The sequence below is a fragment of the Salvelinus fontinalis genome, chromosome 2, assembly GCF_029448725.1.
Source record: "Salvelinus fontinalis isolate EN_2023a chromosome 2, ASM2944872v1, whole genome shotgun sequence".
In the NCBI taxonomy this organism is placed as follows: Eukaryota; Metazoa; Chordata; class Actinopteri; order Salmoniformes; family Salmonidae; genus Salvelinus; species Salvelinus fontinalis.
In genome coordinates, this window is record NC_074666.1 from 78779931 (window position 1) to 78799218 (window position 19288).

Genomic DNA, 19288 nt, shown 5'->3' on the forward strand with positions numbered 1-19288 from the left:
GTGTATGGTTGGTCGTGAGACTGTGGCTGTGACGGGGGATGGCTGGGTATTGGTGGGCCCTTCTTACATTCCTGCATGACTTGTCTTCCCAGATCGGCCTGCAGGCAAGTAGAGTGAATAAAGGCGTCCGCACACCAGGTTTGGTTTGCTCTTAGCAGAACTCGGCTAGGCGAAGTGAACATCTGTGTCTCACATACGCCCTTAAAAGACCATTGGTTGAAAAACTAGAAAAAAAATATGCCAATATTACTTTGCCCCTCTTGAGACGCTATAGCAACAAAGACAAAATACACTACTTCAAAAGTCATAATTAATCTGAAAAATCAAGAAATCTGTAATCATTTTTTACGTTTTTGCCAAGTAGGAGTTTGTCACGTAATTTTACATCTAAGATGCTTGGTGCAGTATTTCTCAAGTGAAAAAATGTGCATTAAAACTGGTCTCTCATTGAATGACGAACACTTAATTGAAGAATCCTTACTTTTGACCAATCACAGACAAAAGGGCGTAAACTTCGACTAGGCTCTATAAAAATATTGTGTGCTCGAACAGCCCAACAAAAAAAACTGCCCAACACCAAAACAAACAAAAAGTAATAATATTTGCGCAAACTGTTTTGACTGGGACGGTAAGCTTAAGGGTGAAAATGCCTCTAAAACATAGGTGATGCTATTGGAATATAACAGCATGGACACAAAACCTAAAAGGTAGCAATACATAGCTCCAAAAATGTGTGAAGTGTGAGAGACAATTCAAAGACACAGTGACATTGCATTAATCTGGTCATTAATCCCATTACCTGATAAATAGAATGCCCAAAAATAGACTAAAGTGAAGGTTTTCGTGTGCTGGTGTAGGCTCCTAGCCTCCATTATTGATTTGAATTATGTGGTACGTTTGAAGTCAGTCCTGCCCACAGCTTTCCTTTCATATGGCTTTCAAATATTTATACAGGCCAAACTCTGCAGATCCTTGATCCTGTTTCTTGTATTCTGTGAACACATACAAAATCAAGTAACTTCTACTAAATCCACTGATTTCCACTATACAAGTAATATGGGTCACTTATTCAAACCTCTAGATTTTCTCTACTGATGAAATGCAATATATCTGAGAAACCAGTTACATATTAGCACCTGGCAAGAACTAGGTTATTTTCGTTGTTGTACTATTGCCAAGTGGCGCAGGAAGAGTAACTTATAACAGTCTCAAGTTTAGAATTGCCTGTGGTTTTTGGGCTTCTATAACACTGCCCTTTATCTCACTGGAAGGTGAGATGCCCTTCAAGAAAACACATTCCTCAACTATTCCCAACTTTCTTTGTGAGCTGATTATACCATTTGTCTGACTAATAAAATTAACTGATCAATTAATGGAGCTACCATAGATATATAAAATGACTGGAAAACTGCCAATGAATGTCCTCTAGGAGACTTTTGATGTGCAAATCACTAATTCAATGTCATTGAAGAATACAGGTAAGCAGTTCCTCTTGTGATTGATGCAAAAGCTATAATGAGAAGCCCAAGAGATTGTTTGTTCTTTAAACGATCTCTGCCAGGATGGGATCAAGCAGGCAGATGTTAAAGGAAAGATTAGTAATTGAAATAGGAGACAACAGCTCATGTTTCTGACTCAAAAGGACTCTTTTTCAATGAGGTTCTTAAGAAAAAAAACACGTCAAAAAAGCAAAATGGAAAACTGGACCGAGGACCCTATAGGGACCCTTGGTGTTTTGTTGAGAATACCATAAACATTTTGATATAACAAGGGCAGACTATAACGCTTGGTCAGCATGGTCAAATAAACAGAAGGAAAGAAGGGGACTTCCAGATAGTGTCTTCAATAATTTATTAATTTGTAAGTATTACAAAAAAAAAAGAAATATGTACAGAACGTAAAAACATATTGGTTGTAACAACTTGACACATTTAAGTCTACCATGACAAGCAAAACTGTGGTGAAAACTTGCATCATGGCTAGCAGCCTCAGGCCTTGTGCCAGCAGGCATTTCAGTTCCAATGCCATCTGAACATTGGGTCGAAATACAGTCCCTCTTGATCTACAAAAGCGTCGTCTTTTCCAACGGTGAACCACCTCCGTGAAACAAAGTGAACTACAAGGTAAACAAAATTAGAACTACCATACGTCACTGGACGTTTGGACTAGACCGTGTCGGCGCTACAACTTGATAAAAAAGATGGGAATGTTTATTGAAAAAAAGAGCCACTGTAAAGGGCTGAACGTAGTCCGTGCTGTGTCCAACGTATAGTATAACAGGTCCATTTCTCTGTCCTCTGGACTGACCGTCACTGGGAAACCAAAAGCAGGTCGTCCGGGGCACAAAATTCCCATAAAATTCCAAGGAACACCAACAAGGTCCATTCTGCGGGTAAACGCCTTTCGGAAGCTCAGACGCACAGCTCATCTCTTCTTCTTACTGTGTCTGAGCAGCTTCTTCCTCTTTAGGATCATTTCATATAGTTTCTCCAGGCCGGGTTGGAGCCCCTGGCCGTTCAGCGCGCTGCATCCCTGGGTGTGGTGCAGTGTGGAGTTGCTAAGCTCGTGGAGGGCCAAGGCCTTCTCCACCTCCACAGCAGAGACTGCAGAGTCCAAGTCCTGCTTGTTGGCAAGCACCAGAATTGGTACTCCCTGGTTCTCTGCTGAGCGACTGATGCGGTGGAGCTCCACCTTGGCCTCCTCCATGCGCTCAGTTTCTGCAGCATCCACAACAAACACCAGGCCATCGGTGCGACGCGTGTATGACTTCCACAGGGGCCGCAGCTTCTCCTGACCGCCCACATCCCACACCTGGAAGGTGGTGGTGGCCCGCGAGCTTCCAACTGCTACTTTAATCCGTTCAGTGTTGAAGCCCTTTGTGGGGATAGTCTCCACAAATTCCCGGAGCTTTAGTCTGTACAGCAGGGAGGTCTTTCCTGCAGAGTCCAGGCCGATGACGACCACATGCAGAGACTGGAAGTTGGGGAGGAAAGGAGTGTTGGGGGCTATCTCTGTTAGCTGGTTGCCCATTTTGGCTGGTTGTCTGGCCCTGAGTGAGGTGGCAGAGTCTAGTAGGGGAGGTGGTGGGTGTCTCCAGAGAGATGGAGCATTCACACCTACTTCAAAAGGCAGCGGTTGCAGACCAGAAGGCAGACGACTAAACTCACTGATGACCTTGTAAAATGAAGGAAACGGGCAAGATTAGTTATGTATTATAGATGGCACCATGGATGACAATCACATATTTTTAGTCTACTGACTATGCTTCAAAGGGGGGAAAAAATGACATTTCAGTTAGCCACAAGTTTTCAAAACAACCCTGCCTATCGTTCCATAGCAGAAAAAAGTATGTAATTATATGGAACTGCAGTTGAATTGCCATTACTGTTTGACAACAACACTGGCTAAAATCCTGTACTTTTTTACATGGCAATACGAGAAGAGTGTACAGTACGCATTGTCAATCCATCTTATCGCACTATCTGCAGAAAAATCAATTGACCACATTGAAATGTGTTTTGTCAACAAGGCACAGAATATTCTGGTCCCATGTATGTAACGTTACTTCAGCAAACTTCTCTGTCCTGTTGGTTCGTTGCATATGCGGCTGCATAGCAACACTGGTGTCGCTAACGTTAACTAACGTTAGCTAGCTAACCTTAATTAACGCGAAAAAAAATAACAAATAGTAGAACACTTTAGTTAAGTGTTGGCCGTCTAGGTAGATAGTTGGGTAACAATTATATAGTTGTACGTAATTTCAGTGGCCAGTGAGGTTAACATACATTGGCTAGTTACTGGCTAGTCCGTGCGAGAAACAATATCGAACCGAGTCGGGACACTTAGCGTTAACGTTTATTAGTTGCACCGAACCAAACAAACGATGTTAGTTAGAACATTACACATAACCTTACCTTTATAGCGTGTCTGTATTGAGTCAGACAACATAATTCCAACACAGATAAGCACAAATCCACACTGAAGAAGAATAATTCCAAAAGAAGCTGTGCTAGAACCACCAGAGTCCCTCTACTTGAATCTCCAGGCAAGGAATGGAACCAAAGGTGGTGAGTGCGACTGAAGAACACAACACCCACGAGTGACGTAACGAAAACACTCCCAGTCCCAGCCTCCCCCCTAATGCAATGAGTTTTAAATGGAAAGTGCAGTGACCTCTGACTTGTGAGCTCTTATCGACAGTTATCAGTCTATTGCTATGGAATTGTCAAACTAAAGGAATAAACAAAGTAGGATATTGATTATGTGGGTATGCTTAGCTTGGTTGGCTGTCTTGGCTGTTTTGCCTTTTTATTTAATCAGTACATAATTGTAAACCACTAAACAGTAACCTATTTCATATTTTGACATGAGACATCATGTTCAGTAGCCTATGAGAAATGTATGCCAGCACAAAATCATGGAAATATGTGTATAAAGTAGTTGGGGTAGCGGCTTGAGGTCTTTCTGCTCTGAACAAAGTTGGGGGCAGCAAGAGGACAATGGGTCGACTGTGGCAATTTGAATGCTAATGCCTTTGTAGTCTTTTCCTTGAACAGCACCATGATAACATTTCAGGAAATGACCCGCTGGAGTTGGAGTGCCCTGTATTCATAGGGCATGTGTTATGAAACCAGCCAGATCATATCAGCATATCTGGGAGGAATCTAGTTACTATTCTCAGCACACTTGCTGGTTGTAGCCTGTCATGAGGGGAGGATGCAAAACTGTGTGCAGATTTGAAAATAGAGTGGTTATCAGATGTACCCACAGTGCAGCAAATGGAGGGCAGATATCACACATGGGAGTTAAATGAAAACTCACAGGGGAATTGAGATTGAGAAATTGTGTCAGCATGTGCAACAATAATTATCTTTCCTGCAGAGCAGGATTCCATGCGAAGGGTCTGCCTCAGAGCAGAACTCACTAATTACACACAGTCAATGTTCAAATCACTGACAAATTAGCTTTCAAGTGAAGCAAATCAAATAATATAGAGAAAAGGCGTGTTATACTGTGCTTCTTCTCTCATTTTAAATTCACTCGACCTTCGCACACACACAACACAGACGTTTTACTGTCATTATCACAAGGGAACAACCTCAATATACAATGGACAATTATTCATTGGCGCTACATTTATAGAGCAGTTGCTATCTTAAGAAACAATTGGTAAATGATCAATTGGGTACCAATTAACTTTTAGGACTGAATATATCATGCAGAATATATGTTTCTAAGTAGACTGTCTATGCATCTACTTATGTATTCTGATTGGCAATTGCTGTGTTTGCTTTGTATGATAAAAAGGCTAGAAAAACAAATAGGTCTATGTTATTTAAAGCTTTGATTAATTGGAATTTGAATGCAAGAAAAAATGCCTCCAGACTGTATTAAGCCAAAGGAGCCGATAGCCTAGTGGTTAGAGCATTGGGCCAGTAACCGAAAGATTACTAGATCGAATCCCTTACCTTGTCAAATCTGTCGTTCTGAACAAGGCAGTTAACCCACTGTTCCTAGGCTGTCGTTCTAAATAAGAATTTGTTCTTAACTGACTTGCGAAGTAAAATCAACAAGAGGGGGTATGTTTTTACTAAACATGACAGTAGCGTCCTCTACCGACTAATATGGGAAATACATCCATATATTGTGAAGTTTACACCTGAAAGATTCACAGGTGCAAAACTATTGCAGAACGACAATGCATTTGGTAAGTTACCAAACGTGCATTGCACATATAACATGATCAAATGGGTTGGAGATTTCCAGACTCCTCAGCTGAGAATTGTATCTCCAGAGGGTGAACTACTGGGGTGAGTAATTATTTACCTTTATCTCTGACGCCACCAACTCAAGGGAGCGTTCAGTTGCTAGGTAACTTGCGAGGCAGGTGGGAAATACTTGAAGCTGGAAAATTGAGGTACTCAACGTCATCATCTTTAGGCTGCTGAAGTCCACCTTGCCTCTGAGGGCAAAACAGCATTTTTATCCAGGGATTGTTATAAGTAAAAGATCCAATAATTCTTTGTCATTTAAAAAAATCAACATAGCAGATCCAGTACATCAAGAGGTTCATTTTAATGTCTTACATGATTTTCTTTAATTATTGGCTGTTAGTGTGGTTACTCTAGGTTCGATTTATACTATTCAGGGATAGCTATTGCCTTTTATACACATTCATTGAAACTCCTAATGCAGCAGTGTGGAGACAGAGAGGGAATAACATCAGTGGCCCCTGTTTATATTTAGACAAAGACAAGACATTGTGTTGGGCTGTCATTAATCAGAATTGGTGAAACAGTGATATAGGGGCTTGTCTGTCTATCAGGTTACAGCACTGGCACTGTGGTTTAATGATAGTTAGCACCACTCTCCCACAGATGCTGGTGTAGGATGTCTGCTATGCATTGGGAAGCCCGGTGCCGGCAGACCATGGTGGACCGCAGGATGTCCAGGGCCAAGCAGCAGGTAGGCTACCGTCAGTAGGCTTGTTCCCTAATTGATTAACACCGGAGGTGTAAACCAAAGTCTAACATGCGACACCCCTGTGAGGGGTCAACCTCAATTCCTATTATTCATTTTGAAGGTTGTGTCCCTCTGGACATACCTTACGCCTCGGCTGAATGTTTCATGTGTGCCAGCACTGACCGAGAGCCAATGAATAGCCTTGAAATTCAGGAAAACATCAGAATCCCTCACTACCACCATAAGGTGGCATTAAATGTCATTGGCTTACTGGCACTTACATATTCAAGCACCTCTTGAAACAGCAGAGCAAGGTGCTACTGTGTTCTTTTTCAAAGTTAATTGCTGCAACACAGTCCATTATCACTTACAAATAAGTTTGCAAGTTCCCGGTGGTAATTTGGTATTGAGAACAGGGATCATTGTATAGGATCTCAACTCCATCACATTTTGGATGTTCAACATTGACACGTATTCAGAACTTGAAGGCCATTAATTAACACCTGTCTAAATGGAGGGTGAAAACTGACCCGTCACTTGGGGTGAACCTCTCCCTGTCTCTGTGCAACTGTTTACAAAACTGTGAAGTAATGTTCAACACCCCTAGTTATATGCAAAATATCTCAGGTGCATTTGGTGTTTCTGCTGCATGTCAGGTTGCCTCAAGTAAAAAGCATTTACAAGTACCTCTTTTGTTTGTGCAGATGAGAAAGGACCCTTCAGAGCCAAGCTCAATGCCACTGGCAGAGTCTAACGCACCTGCTCAGCATTCAGGTAATATCTAAATGTTTAATTTGCACCATTTTTGTTGTGCCCAAACGGGTGACAAACTACTAACAAAACCATATTCATTATAAGCCAGACATGCTCATGGTATGTCTCATGACTAGGCCTTTCAGAAAAGGGACTTTTGAATACTTATTTGTAAATCTCTGACCCAGCAACCACAACCATCTTCTGACTGTAATTCAGGCAAAGAAGGTAATCAAATATCATAAGCAAACAATTCCATGCCCAGAGGCTTCTGTTTAAGGAGTTATATCTGTGGGCTCATGTTCCAACATGACTTTGCCGTGTAGTCCAGCAAGTAGCCCACAATACCAGAGCCATTAATCCCCAGTTGACTCCAACACTTTGAGAACAATGGAATTACAATGTACTCTCCAAAGCCTTCTATTGGCTCATGAAAATCTCTGTAATCTGGTAGCTTCTCGCTTACAGGCACATCAATGATTTCCATTACCTGAGTCAACAACAGCCTATCCCCCAAAGGTGACATGAACACACATCCTCACCACAAACAGAAAAACTTCCCATTTAGGACGTATGCTCAGATCGGAGTGGTCTACACTAGTCAAGTTTCCCAACTCCAGTCCTGGGGAAACACAGGACCACAGCACAAGCACAACAGACGTTTATGATCTAAACATCAATACTTGAATCAGGTGTGTTAGTGCTGGTATTGAACAAAAATGTGTGGTCACGTGGGATCCCACGTAATAGAACCAAGTGTCTATACAGTTTGGTAATTTTAATGGCTCTAGCCTGGCCAAACCAAGTCTCCACAGTAGCAGAGGGTGTCACGCTCTACCATCCTCTCATTAGAATGGGGTCTGTTAAATAATATATGGGGCCATGCTCTGCACTCCTACTGTGTAGTTGCTCAAATATCACAGATGAGGAGTTATGGGGATTGGAAACCTGAGGTTTGTGGCAGGCAGCCATGTCTTGGGTTGTGTTCAGTAGAAACAAACAGGAGAAAACGCTTGGTTATGAGTACAGGTAGTGATAATAATATTGTTTAATTCTGTTTAATTCTTACTGGATGCAACCCCCAGTGAGTGCCTGTCATGGGTGAGAAAGGACTAGAAGTGGTTGCCAGCCCGTTGACATGGGTCACGTACAGTTCATTGGCATGGCCACCTGCATTGTGCTATTTTGCAGGTGAATTATCAACTGTGAAACTATAGTCTCAGACAACTGGACCAGTTGACAGGAAGGATAACATGTTCTTAGTAACAGAACAACACTGATTACAACATATCTGTACAAAGTCTTGGAGTACTCTATGAACACTTTTGAAGACTTCCTCTCTTGACCGTAGTATCCACTAACACGCCATTATCTTCTCCTTGTCTTCCAGCCGTGAATGAATGTTCACACTCCAAAAACAAGCTCCAGTACAGTGCTAAGATTGACAACAGATACTCAGTGAGTGCATGTGATACACTGTCATAATGCTATGTATTATTGATATACAGTACATAAGATTATAGGAGTGTTTTTATTTCTCTACTTTACAGTCCATACAGTACTCCCAGCAGTGGTGAAGAACCCATATCCAGTCATTGGTGAAGAAGACTAATAGAGGAAGTAAAGATTAAGAGTAAACCCAAATTGGTCTACACGGACAAGTTCTGGCCTGGTTTAGATCTTATCTGTCGGAAAGATATCAGTTTGTCTCTGTGAATGGTTTGTCCTCTGACAAATCAACTGTACATTTCGGTGTTCCTCAAGGTTCCGTTTTAGGACCACTATTGTTTTCACTATATATTTTACCTCTTGGGGATGTCATTCGAAAACATAATGTTAACTTTCACTGCTATGCAGATGACACACAGCTGTTCATTTCGATGAAATATGGTGAAGCCCCAAAATTGCCCTCGCTAGAAGCCTGCGTTTCAGACATAAGGAAGTGGATGGCTGCAAACTTTCTACTTTTAAACTCGGACAAAACAGAGATGCTTGTTCTAGGTCCTAAGAAACAAAGAGATCTTCTGTTGAATCTGACAATTAATCTTGATGGTTGTAAAGTCGTCTCAAATAAAACTGTGAAGGACCTCGGCGTTACTCTGGACCCTGATCTCTCTTTTGACGAACAAATCAAGACTGTTTCAAACACAGCTTTTTTCCATCTACGTAACATTGCAAAAATCAGAAACTTTCCGTCCAAAAATGATGCAGAAATATTAATCCATGCTTTTGTTACTTCTAGGTTAGACTACTGCAATGCTCTACTTTCCAGCTACCCGGATAAAGCACTAAATAAACTTCAGTTAGTACTAAATACGGCTGCTAGAATCCTGACTAGAACCAAAAAATGTGATCATATTACTCCAGTGCTAGCCTCCCTACACTTGCTTCCTGTTAAGGCAAGGGCTGATTTCAAGGTTTTACTGCTAACCTACAAAGCATTACATGGGCTTGCTCCTACCTATCTTTCCGATTTGGTCCTGCCGTACATACCTACACGTACGCTACGGTCACAAGACGCAGGCCTCCTAATTGTCCCTAGAATTTCTAAGCAAACAGCTGGAGGCAGGGCTTTCTCCTATAGAGCTCCATTTTTATGGAATGGTCTGCCTACCCATGTGAGAGACGCAGACTCGGTCTCAACCTTTCAGTCTTTACTGAAGACTCATCTCTTCAGTGGGTCATATGATTGAGTGTAGTCTGGCCCAGGAGTGTGAAGGTGAACGGAAGGCTCCGGAGCAACGCACCGCCCTTGCTGTGTCTGCCTGGCCGGTTCCCCTCTCTCCACTGGGATTCTCTGCCTCTAACCCTATTACAGGGGCTGAGTCACTTGCTTACTGGTGCTCTTTCATGCCGTCCCTAGGAGGGGTGCGTCACTTGAGTGGGTTAAGTCACTGACGTGATCTTCCTGTCTGGGTTGGTGCCCCCCCCTTGGGTTGTGCCGTGGCAGAGATCTTTGTGGGCTATACTCGGCCTTGTCTCAGGATGGTAAGTTGGTGGTTGAAGATATCGCTCTAGTGGTGTGGGGGCTGTGCTTTGGCAAAGTGGGTGGGGTTATATCCTTCCTGTTTGGCCCTGTCCGGGCGTATCATCGGATGGGGCCAGTGTCTCCTGACCCCTCCTATCTTAGCCTCCAGTATTTATGCTGCAGTAGTTTGTGTGTCGGGGGGCTAGGGTCAGTCTGGAGTACTTCTCCTGTCTTATCCGGTGTCCTGTGTGAATTTAAGTATGCTCTCTCTAATTCTCTTTCTCGGAGGACCTGAGCCCTAGGACCATGCCTCAGGACTACCTGGCATGATGACTCCTTGCTGTCCCCATTCCACCTGGCCGTGCTGCTTCTCCAGTTTCAACTGTTCTGCCTGCGGCTATGGAACCCTGACCTGTTCACCGGACATGCTACCTGTCCCAGACCTGCTGTTTTCAACTCTCTAGAGACAGCAGGAGCAGTAGATATACTCTCAATGATCGGCTATGAAAAGCCAACTGACATTTACTCCTGAGGTGCTGACTTGCTGCACCCTCGACAACTGTGATTTTTATTATTTGACCATGCAGGTCATTTATGAACATTTGAACATCTTGGCCATGTTCTGTTATAATCTCCACCCGACACAGCCAGAAGAGGACTGGCCACCCCTCATAGCCTGGTTCCTCTCTAGGTTTTGGCCTTTCTAGGGAGTTTTTCCTAGCCACCGTGCTTCTACACCTGCATTGCTTGCTGTTTGGGTTTTTAGGCTGGGTTTCTGTACAGCACTTTGAGATATCAGCTGATGTAAGAAGGGCTATATAAATACATTTGATTTGAGTATTTGAACAGGGCACAGGCAACATTGCCATGATTATGCTGTAGTGCAAGAACAAGGGAGTAAATTAGTTAGCTTCCACATTCCCCAAAAAATCTGTGGTAACACTACTAGTCCATGTGGATTCCTAACAACCATTTTCCCCCTCACCAATAATCTCATTTCAGTGACACATAAAAACCATAGGTGAATTAATATCCAGATCTTGTTATAGCTGTTAGAATTAGCATACAATTAGAGATTATGGTTCTACATACAAATGTGTCATCAGTAGTCAATCCCATTAGTGTACAAATCAAAGACAGAACTGTAATTCCCATGTTATTCCATAGAAAAGTTCTAAATGGTCTCTACCAGTCATTATGTGATCAATGCTATATAGTTTTATGCATAAATGTAAGAATACTAAGTGGTTTTACCTACTTTAACCAATTAAAACACATAAAAGTAATTTACTTGTTTGTAGAAGTGCACCAACAATCTGTTTTATAAGAAATTATGCAAATATATAACAGCTAAATTACTCCTTCAAAAATGTGTGCAAATTTGTGGTCCACTCAAGTCTTTCAGTTTCTTTGAAGACAAAACAAAGTAGGTTTCAGTAGGATATAGTGGCAAAAAAGTTATTTTCACAGCACAGACCCTCCAACCACAGCAATGACCCTACTTATAAAGCAAGTGCTACAGAGGTGCATAAAAAAGACAGAACATTTCAGAGCTTTAATTTTAATTTCAAGCTCCACATTTTTGTGGTTTCTTTCTTCCCGATAACTTGAGGGACATTTGCATTTTTCAAGAAAAAACAACAATGGCTTTTGACCACACAGTTCTCCACAGTTCACCTCATGGCCTACTCCTCAGTCATCCCACCACTCATGGAGCCCTTGGTCTCAGGGTGTAGGGTTGATGAGGTGGGGTGTTGTGGTGTTAGACCCACAGTCGATGTATTCAAACGTGTCCAGGGAAAGCTGCTCAAAGTGGGCCAGGTAGTAAACAGTCATTGACATCCTGAGGGAGGAGAATGGTTACAGATTATACAATTTTTCATCTATTATTTATCAAATCTAATGATAATTTATGTAATTGTACCAGATTTAGGTCAGCCAGCTATCAACGTTTCCTAACCATAGCCATGAAATAAACTCTCCCTTGAGCCATCACTGTAAAAACTGGGCCAAGTTAACAAGCAATACAGCCCTTCCTCCGATTTTAACCACTGATAAGAAATAAAATAGGTTAGTCTCTGACCCCATTGGTTTACTAGGTGGGTGAAGTTGTCGGTTTATCATCAAAACATTTAGTCATGAATTATGGTATTACACTTTTCCCACTGAACACAGATTCAACATGATTCTGGTTCATTATTGAATATATGCATTATAATCTAAATGGCTTATTTGGGGGGCGTTTTACCCATACTGACTGACTGGGCACATACTCACTGAAGATTGACAAATAACGTGTGGATCTTGATCGTAGATTTCTTGCAGTAATTGCTGGGAAAAATAAACAGGAGAAAATAATGAATACCTTCAGGATTTCAATATGGAAGATATTATTTGAAAAACAACCCCCCTGGGCACAAACTCGTTGAATTAGCGCCGTTTCAATGTAATTTGACAAAGTATTGTGACGTGGAATCTGTGGAAAATACATTGATTTAAAAAAAATTCATCAACTGTTGTTTTGAGGGTGAAATTTCAACCACAGGATTATGTATGTTATCATGATAACCACATTTGAGACATTGTATAAAATGTTGAATTTAAAGTTATAATTTAAAGTGGACATAAAGTTGGCTATAAAGTCCAACTTTATATCCACTATCAGGAAAAAAAAACAAATTGGCTGGGCAGCACCTCCTACTGAAGAATTCATCCATCTACAGCTACCCTTGAGTCTCCCATCCAGGGTTTTAACCAAGCCCAGCCCAGCTTAGCTATGAGATTTGTCATTGACTATTACCAATGTGCTATCGTCACAATTATTATTTAAAGATCTCCACTTTAAAACTAAATAAATTCACTGTTGCTATCGAAGTCATTCCAAAAGGTAGGTTTAACAGAGTAAATTAAAAAATGTGAAAATGTGTAAAATGTGATCATACTTAGTCTGGCTTTAATTCCAAATGTATAATTTGTGTTGGATGCACATCTCTATCTTAACCAAAAAGTTAAAGTTTGATTTGATTTAGTCCTTTTCTTTATTTAAAGTGCATTTAAAGTTTAATTTAATCACATTCTTTAATTTAGATTTTTGGTTGAGATGGCTTCATGAATACAACATATAAAATTGTTAATTTGGAGACCAACTGGAATTAAAACCAGTCTTCAGTGGCACAGATGGAACTATCCAAGCAGAAGATTAAAATCTTCAAACATTTAAATTTGAAACCAACCGAACACAATTCAATATCACTTTTGAAATACAATAGCCTATTAACTTGTCGACAAGTTAACAAAATGCTAGGTTGGATGCTCTCTCCAACCTAACTAAAAATAGAAAAGTTAAAGTCTAGAGCACCACAGTTGAGGTGTCATAATACCTATGAATGGTGGGGAAAAAAACAGGGAGTTTTTAGAAACACTTAAAATAAGGGCTGTTTCTCGTGTAGGCTTACCCTGGCGTGATATTTTGTAACCATGTAAATCTCTTGGACAAGGTGACTTTAATCAATATAGTCGCCTCTATTTACTCAGATTCGAAAACGCTAATTAGCATCAAAGTAGACATCATGCAAAACTACAAATCCCTGCAAGCTCCTGCGTGTCATCTCTAGCTGACACCTTTCCTAACAGGTAGTGTCAATTTAAAACTTGCACAAGAGGGTTAAAAGAATTCAGGTTTCAAAATGTAGCCAATATATTAATTACTACATTTAGATAGTTAATCCAGAGATTCTTACCTTTGCCTCAATTTGGCAGTCTCATCCAGATCACCATGGCATTTGTAGTTCTGTATGATAGCCACATTAGCATTTTATTTTTTTAGGGGTAAATACAGGCGAATATATTGATATGTCACCTAGTCCTATGTCACCTAGTCCTAGAGACTACACGGTTATCAAAAAGATCAAGCCAGGGTAAGCCTATACTAAACACAGGCCTTATTTTAAATGTTTCTAAAATCTCCTATGGGAAAAATGAATGGTGGAAAACGATTGGAACCATTTCTTTGTGTAACTGCTAGGGTACTGGGACTCATACTGTGGTACTCTATTGGACTAAGATCAGATGGAACTAGCCCAGCAGTAGATCCAGGTAACTGCCAAAATAATGGAAACACGTGCGTAAACGAGGGGTTAAAAGTAGGTGGAAGCACCACATAGGTGGAAGCACCTGCTTGGCAGGCCACTATTTTAACTACCATGGCCATCTATGCCCAGTAGGATGACAAGTCCCCCATCCACAGGGCACGAGTGGTCACTGCATGATTTGATGAGCATGAAAACGAGGGGAACCATATGCGATGGCCGTATCAGTAAGCAGATCTCAACCCAATTAAAAACACTCATGGGAGATTCTGGAGCACACCCGAGACTGCGTTTTCCAACATCAACACACCAAATTATGGCGTCGCATTCCCATAGAGTTCCAGACACGTGTAGAATCTATGCCAAGGTGCATTGAAGCTGTTCTGGCCCATCACCCTATTAAGATGCTTTAGGTTGGTGTTTCCTTTATTTTGGCGGTTACCCATACCTCTCCTTTAAAATGTTGATATTTGGTTGCATTGTCAACCAAACAATTCAATATTACTTTTGTAATACAGTAAATTGCTTAAAGTTAAGGCTATCTTACAAGCGAATGTAACATTCAACTCTAAAATGAGTAACATATCCAAGGCCACATTGAGGATACAGTAACTATACATTTTTTTATGTAACCATATATAAGTCTGCATGTTCAAAAAGCATGCATAGGTCCTCACAGGTCTGTGGAGATCTTCACAATTTCTGTAATCTGTGCAGAATGTCAGTTACACCATATACCATAAAATATACCATATTTTAATGTAATCTCAACTGCAATCTAGGCCATTTGGTTCTGCTTTTAAAATATGTGCAGTGAAAACAATCTGTTTTATAAATTAACTAAATATGACATTGCATTCCCATTTGAGCTTTTAAAATGGTTGAAAGTACAGTGAGACATTTGGGGTGACAACGTCAACCAAAAATCTGATTGTTTTTCCATTGGTTGTGCTTTAAGATGGTTGAAAGCATAGTGATAACACATTGGAAATGCATCTAACTTTTGGCTGTCTTTTTGAGTGGGTGAATATAGGTTGTAATCTCATTGATCAACATGTTAACCAAATTTTAACCAAATATCCACATTGAAATGACATGGTGTGCCCAGTGGGAGTGCTTTTGACTTCTTTCAGTCCAGAGGCCCTTTCATTTTGTGAATAGGAATTTCTAGTGACAATTAGCCTGCAACACATGGAGGAAATGGAGATGAATTCTGCATGCCAGTGCTCCCAGCTAAGCAGGTTATGCTAGTTTATGTATGCTTATGTACTTTTGTAAGACAAATACTTTATCTGCTCAAACATTTGACAGCCATGCCTCAGACTTTCTCTAAATACAAAACACATTTCCAGTTTTGCTTTGTCTTTTTACAGCAAATGAGTTACATTACTTTCACATGACAACATGCCACAATCAAAATAAGCTTAACTTTACAGCACAACTAAATTAAAAGGACTGCGTCACTATATTGTAAGTGTGTTACCATGGCACTTTGTATAACCAAACAGCCACAAAAGCAGCTTTATGTCTCACTACTGACTCGATGGAAGATTCAGCACCAGACAGAATTTAACCAAGATTACACTTGTACTTACTTCAGACCCTCCTCCACTAGCGTGACAGGAATCTCAAAGGCAAACTGTCAGGGGAAATAAGGAAGAGCGTTAGTGAGTCAAGTAACAATATTTAGAGGCTTACAGAAGCTAACATCTCTGCAGTATAGCAGTTGGTAATGAGGGGAGGTGCTCACCGTTTTGTCCGTGAGTGGTTTGACAGTGGTGACATTTTTCATATCAGCCTTGCCCACAACCGTTTTATCAAAAAGAGCCTGCACTGTCAAGTTATAGGCCTGAACTGTAAAAAAGTTGTCATTGGTAATATTCAGGATGTTCTGTGATGGGAGAGAGACAAGGCAATTACTACATTCATCTCCAAAAACACTCCAGTGATGCAGAGGAAGAGACAAGAGGCCAATACTTTTATGGCATAGCCCAGATAGAAACCGACTGTGTGGTATATGAATGAATAAGTCCAATGATGTCTCACCGTGATGTTCATTTGGACAGTGGTCGGGGTGAAGTAAACATAGACAGACTTGACAGCCACAGGTGAGAGGATGACACTGCGAGGAAACAAGAAGAAGAGGACCAGCGAGCTGACCAGCAGGCACAGCGTCACTGACACAGTGACATACAACTTCCTGTAGGGGGACATGAAATGTACAAGTTGAGTATTGATATAAGGCCCAGCGCAGTCAATATGTTTTTTTTCTGTGTTTAATATCACATTGTACAACAGCTGATGCAATGAACACTGTAAAAGTGTGCTTTTTTTTGCTGGTTGAAAATGCAATCTACACAGGATCTTCTAATCAGCAGGTTTGCATGGGCAGGAGTTTTAGATTTCCATGGTGACATCACCATGCGGTTAGTAGACCAATAACAAAAAGCTCCAAACCTCTGCAAATAACAGCTAGTTTTCCTCTCCAGTCATGCTGCATTCAACTGCTAGTCGGAACTAGAAAACTCTGAAGTGTAGAACTTGCTAACAGGTTGTTATACACGTGCTGCGTTCAAGGAATCAGCAAGTCGGGAGTTCCGACTAGCATGTGAACGTGGCATACAACCACGTTGCTAGAGAAAGTTACCTAAAAAGCTTATTAATGGAAATCTATTACAGTAAGTTAATTCATTGTTACCCAGAAATTATTTTGGAAAAAATGGCTACATTGCATTGGCCATTTTAACATAACTCATTAACATACCACAAGCGTTTTCATGCAGTATACACAAAAACACCTAGATACAGATGCCCACTCACGGAACGCAATAATACTTTCCACACACACTGAACATCTCGACACACCATAGACTTAAAAGACCTTCTAAATGATGCATGTGGGAAATAAAACAATTGTTGCTATAAATCTCAACATGGTCTTACGTGTGTCGTGGTTTCAGCCTCTGATCGGAGCAGGGGATCACTGCCACCAATTTGCTCTCCTGACCTCGTGGGATGCGGCCCGTGCCCTGGCAGGTTGGGCAGGCCAGTGTTTCCTCAGAGTGTCTCCTGTTAGAAGTCTTCCTCCTGTCCTGCTGGGGTACGATGGCCTGCTCATCATTCTCACTGGGTTGACTGGAACCAGCTCCCATGCCTGCTAAAGAGACAGTCATATATATATAGGTAACTGCCAAAATAATGGAAACGCCAATATCAGGTGTCTTAATAGGGCGTTGGGCCACTACCAATCACCAAAACAGCTTAAAGCAGGGGTGTCAAACTCATTCCACGGAGGGCCTAGTGTCTGCAGGTTTTTGGTCTTTCCTTTCAATAAAGCCCTAGACAACCAGGTGTGGGGAGTTCCTAACTAATTAGTGATGTTAATTCATCAATCAAGTACAAGGGTGGAGCGAAAACCCGCAGACACTCGGCCCTCCGTGGAATGAGTTTGACACCTGTGCCCTACTCTCTACATCAGGGGTGTCAAACTCATTCCACGGAGGGCCTAGTGTCTGCAGGTTTTTGGTTTTTCCTTTCAATAAAGCCCTAGACAACCAGGTGTGGGGAGTTCCTAACTAATTAGTCATGTTAATTCATCCATCAAGTACAAGGGAGGAGCGAAAACCCGCAGACACTCGGCCCTCCGTGGAATGAGTTTGACACCTGTGGCTTAAAGGGACCTTGGCATAGATTCTACAAGTGTCTGGAACTCTACTGGAGGGATGTGACACCATTCTTCCACGAGAAATTTCATAATTTGGTGTTCTGTTGATGGTGGTGGAAAACGCTGTATCAGGCGCTGTTCCAGAATCTCCCATAAGTGTTCAATTGTGTTGAGATTTGGTTACTGACACACACACACCTGTGGGGACACATTTGACTCCCCTTCAAAATCTTATTTTCCCTAACCCCAATCTTATTTTCCCTAACCCCAAACCTAACCTCAACCCCCCCTAGAAATAATATTTTTATTTGTGGTGACCTGCAAATAGTCCACAGGTGGTCGAATTTTTGTTTGTTTACAATTCTTGTGGGGACTTCTGGTCCCAACAAGTATAGTTAAGCATGCTCTCCTTTGAGACCCCTCTTTCAAAGTCACTAAGCTCACTTCTTCTAGCCAAAATAATAGGCAACTTGGGATTGTTTATATGACCCTAAGCATGATGGGATGTTAATTGCTCAATTAACTCAGGAACAATACCTGTGTGGAAGCATCTGCTTTCAATATACTTCGTATCCCTCTTTTACGCAAGTGTTTCCTTTATTTTGGAAGTTACCTGTAATGTTAGTTGCTTCACATCAATATAATGATACTTTACTATTTGATATTTGTGACGACAAAGGATTATATTCTGTGTATGTATGTGCTTTGCTGTCTTGGTGGATTTCACAATGGAGATGATCTTAAATGCATACAATTATACAATGTTTCATTATCTTCGCAGACACCGAACCAATTAGATCGAAGTCGGCTTTGTCCATACACCAGACAACATCTTATGTGAATTAATTCTACAATTTAGCAAATAACCGATGGCGAACGTTAGTTTTAATCTAAACAGAAATTTGACTACGCAATTACAGCACACCGCATAAAAGTCTTGTGATGAGTTTCGTTTCTCTGCCACCCCTGAAGAAAACAACTTGTTGCACTGTGTTTACTTGCCTTGTTTATGGGGTGTTACGATTTATAAAGACGGTGCCGTCATCAAGACTATCTGTAATCTAACTCCACACCATATGCCTCACAGCAGTCGTGAAAATTGTCTAATATTCTTCTTATGTTGCTCACATACTCACTGAGCAGTGGCGCAATTTCCTATCCAGATGAGGATGACGCAGCGTAATTTTGCTGCCACCCACAGGAAAGAATTATAGCGGCTATATGTAGTTTTTTGGGGAACCCGACCAAATTCACATAGAAAGGTGAGTTCTAGATCTGTAATTTTCATTGAAAGAAATTTTTGAAGCTGTATTTGTGTTCTATTTTTATGCTTCCCGTGATTGTTTTATTTTT

At 41.2% G+C, this 19288-nt stretch overlaps 2 protein-coding genes across 5 annotated transcripts; both read right to left on the minus strand.

The window, feature by feature from the left end:
- Window positions 1–1834: 1834 nt before the first annotated feature.
- Window positions 1835–4096, minus strand: LOC129827745 (ADP-ribosylation factor-like protein 4D). The gene is made up of 2 exons (XM_055888860.1): window positions 3915–4096; window positions 1835–3174 (listed from the first exon to the last, which is right to left on the minus strand). The coding sequence occupies exon 2, from the start codon at window positions 3028–3030 to the stop codon at window positions 2425–2427; it is 606 nt and encodes a 201-aa protein (XP_055744835.1). The 5' UTR covers window positions 3031–3174; window positions 3915–4096; the 3' UTR covers window positions 1835–2424.
- Window positions 4097–11205: 7109 nt separating this feature from the next.
- On the minus strand, window positions 11206–19145 carry LOC129827759 (transmembrane protein 106B-like). Of its 4 annotated transcripts, none has more exons than XM_055888934.1 (7): window positions 19072–19145; window positions 17215–17428; window positions 16318–16471; window positions 16022–16162; window positions 15867–15910; window positions 12461–12514; window positions 11206–12026 (listed from the first exon to the last, which is right to left on the minus strand). In XM_055888934.1, exons 2-7 carry the CDS (start codon window positions 17421–17423, stop codon window positions 11909–11911), a joined length of 720 nt encoding a protein of 239 aa, XP_055744909.1. In that variant the 5' UTR covers window positions 17424–17428; window positions 19072–19145; the 3' UTR covers window positions 11206–11908. The 4 variants fall into 4 exon arrangements, with proteins under 4 accessions (XP_055744909.1, XP_055744896.1, XP_055744885.1 ...); XM_055888921.1 differs by having other exon boundaries at window positions 17215–17425; window positions 19072–19141; XM_055888910.1 differs by lacking the exon at window positions 19072–19145 and adding an exon at window positions 18938–19065 and having other exon boundaries at window positions 17215–17425.
- Between the last annotated feature and the right edge of the window lie 143 nt (window positions 19146–19288).

Bases quoted from the DNA above. Each gene is read 5' to 3' on its own strand.
- LOC129827745 (XM_055888860.1), bottom strand. From the start codon at position 3,030: ATGGGCAACCAGCTAACAGAGATAGCCCCCAACACTCCTTTCCTCCCC.
- LOC129827759 (XM_055888934.1), bottom strand. From the start codon at position 17,423: ATGGGAGCTGGTTCCAGTCAACCCAGTGAGAATGATGAGCAGGCCATC. The intron at 16,472-17,214 runs GTAAGACCATGT...GTCCCCCTACAG, and splicing joins AGGCTGAAACCACGACACAC to GAAGTTGTATGTCACTGTGT. The intron at 16,163-16,317 runs GTGAGACATCAT...CTCCCATCACAG, and splicing joins CTGTCCAAATGAACATCACG to AACATCCTGAATATTACCAA.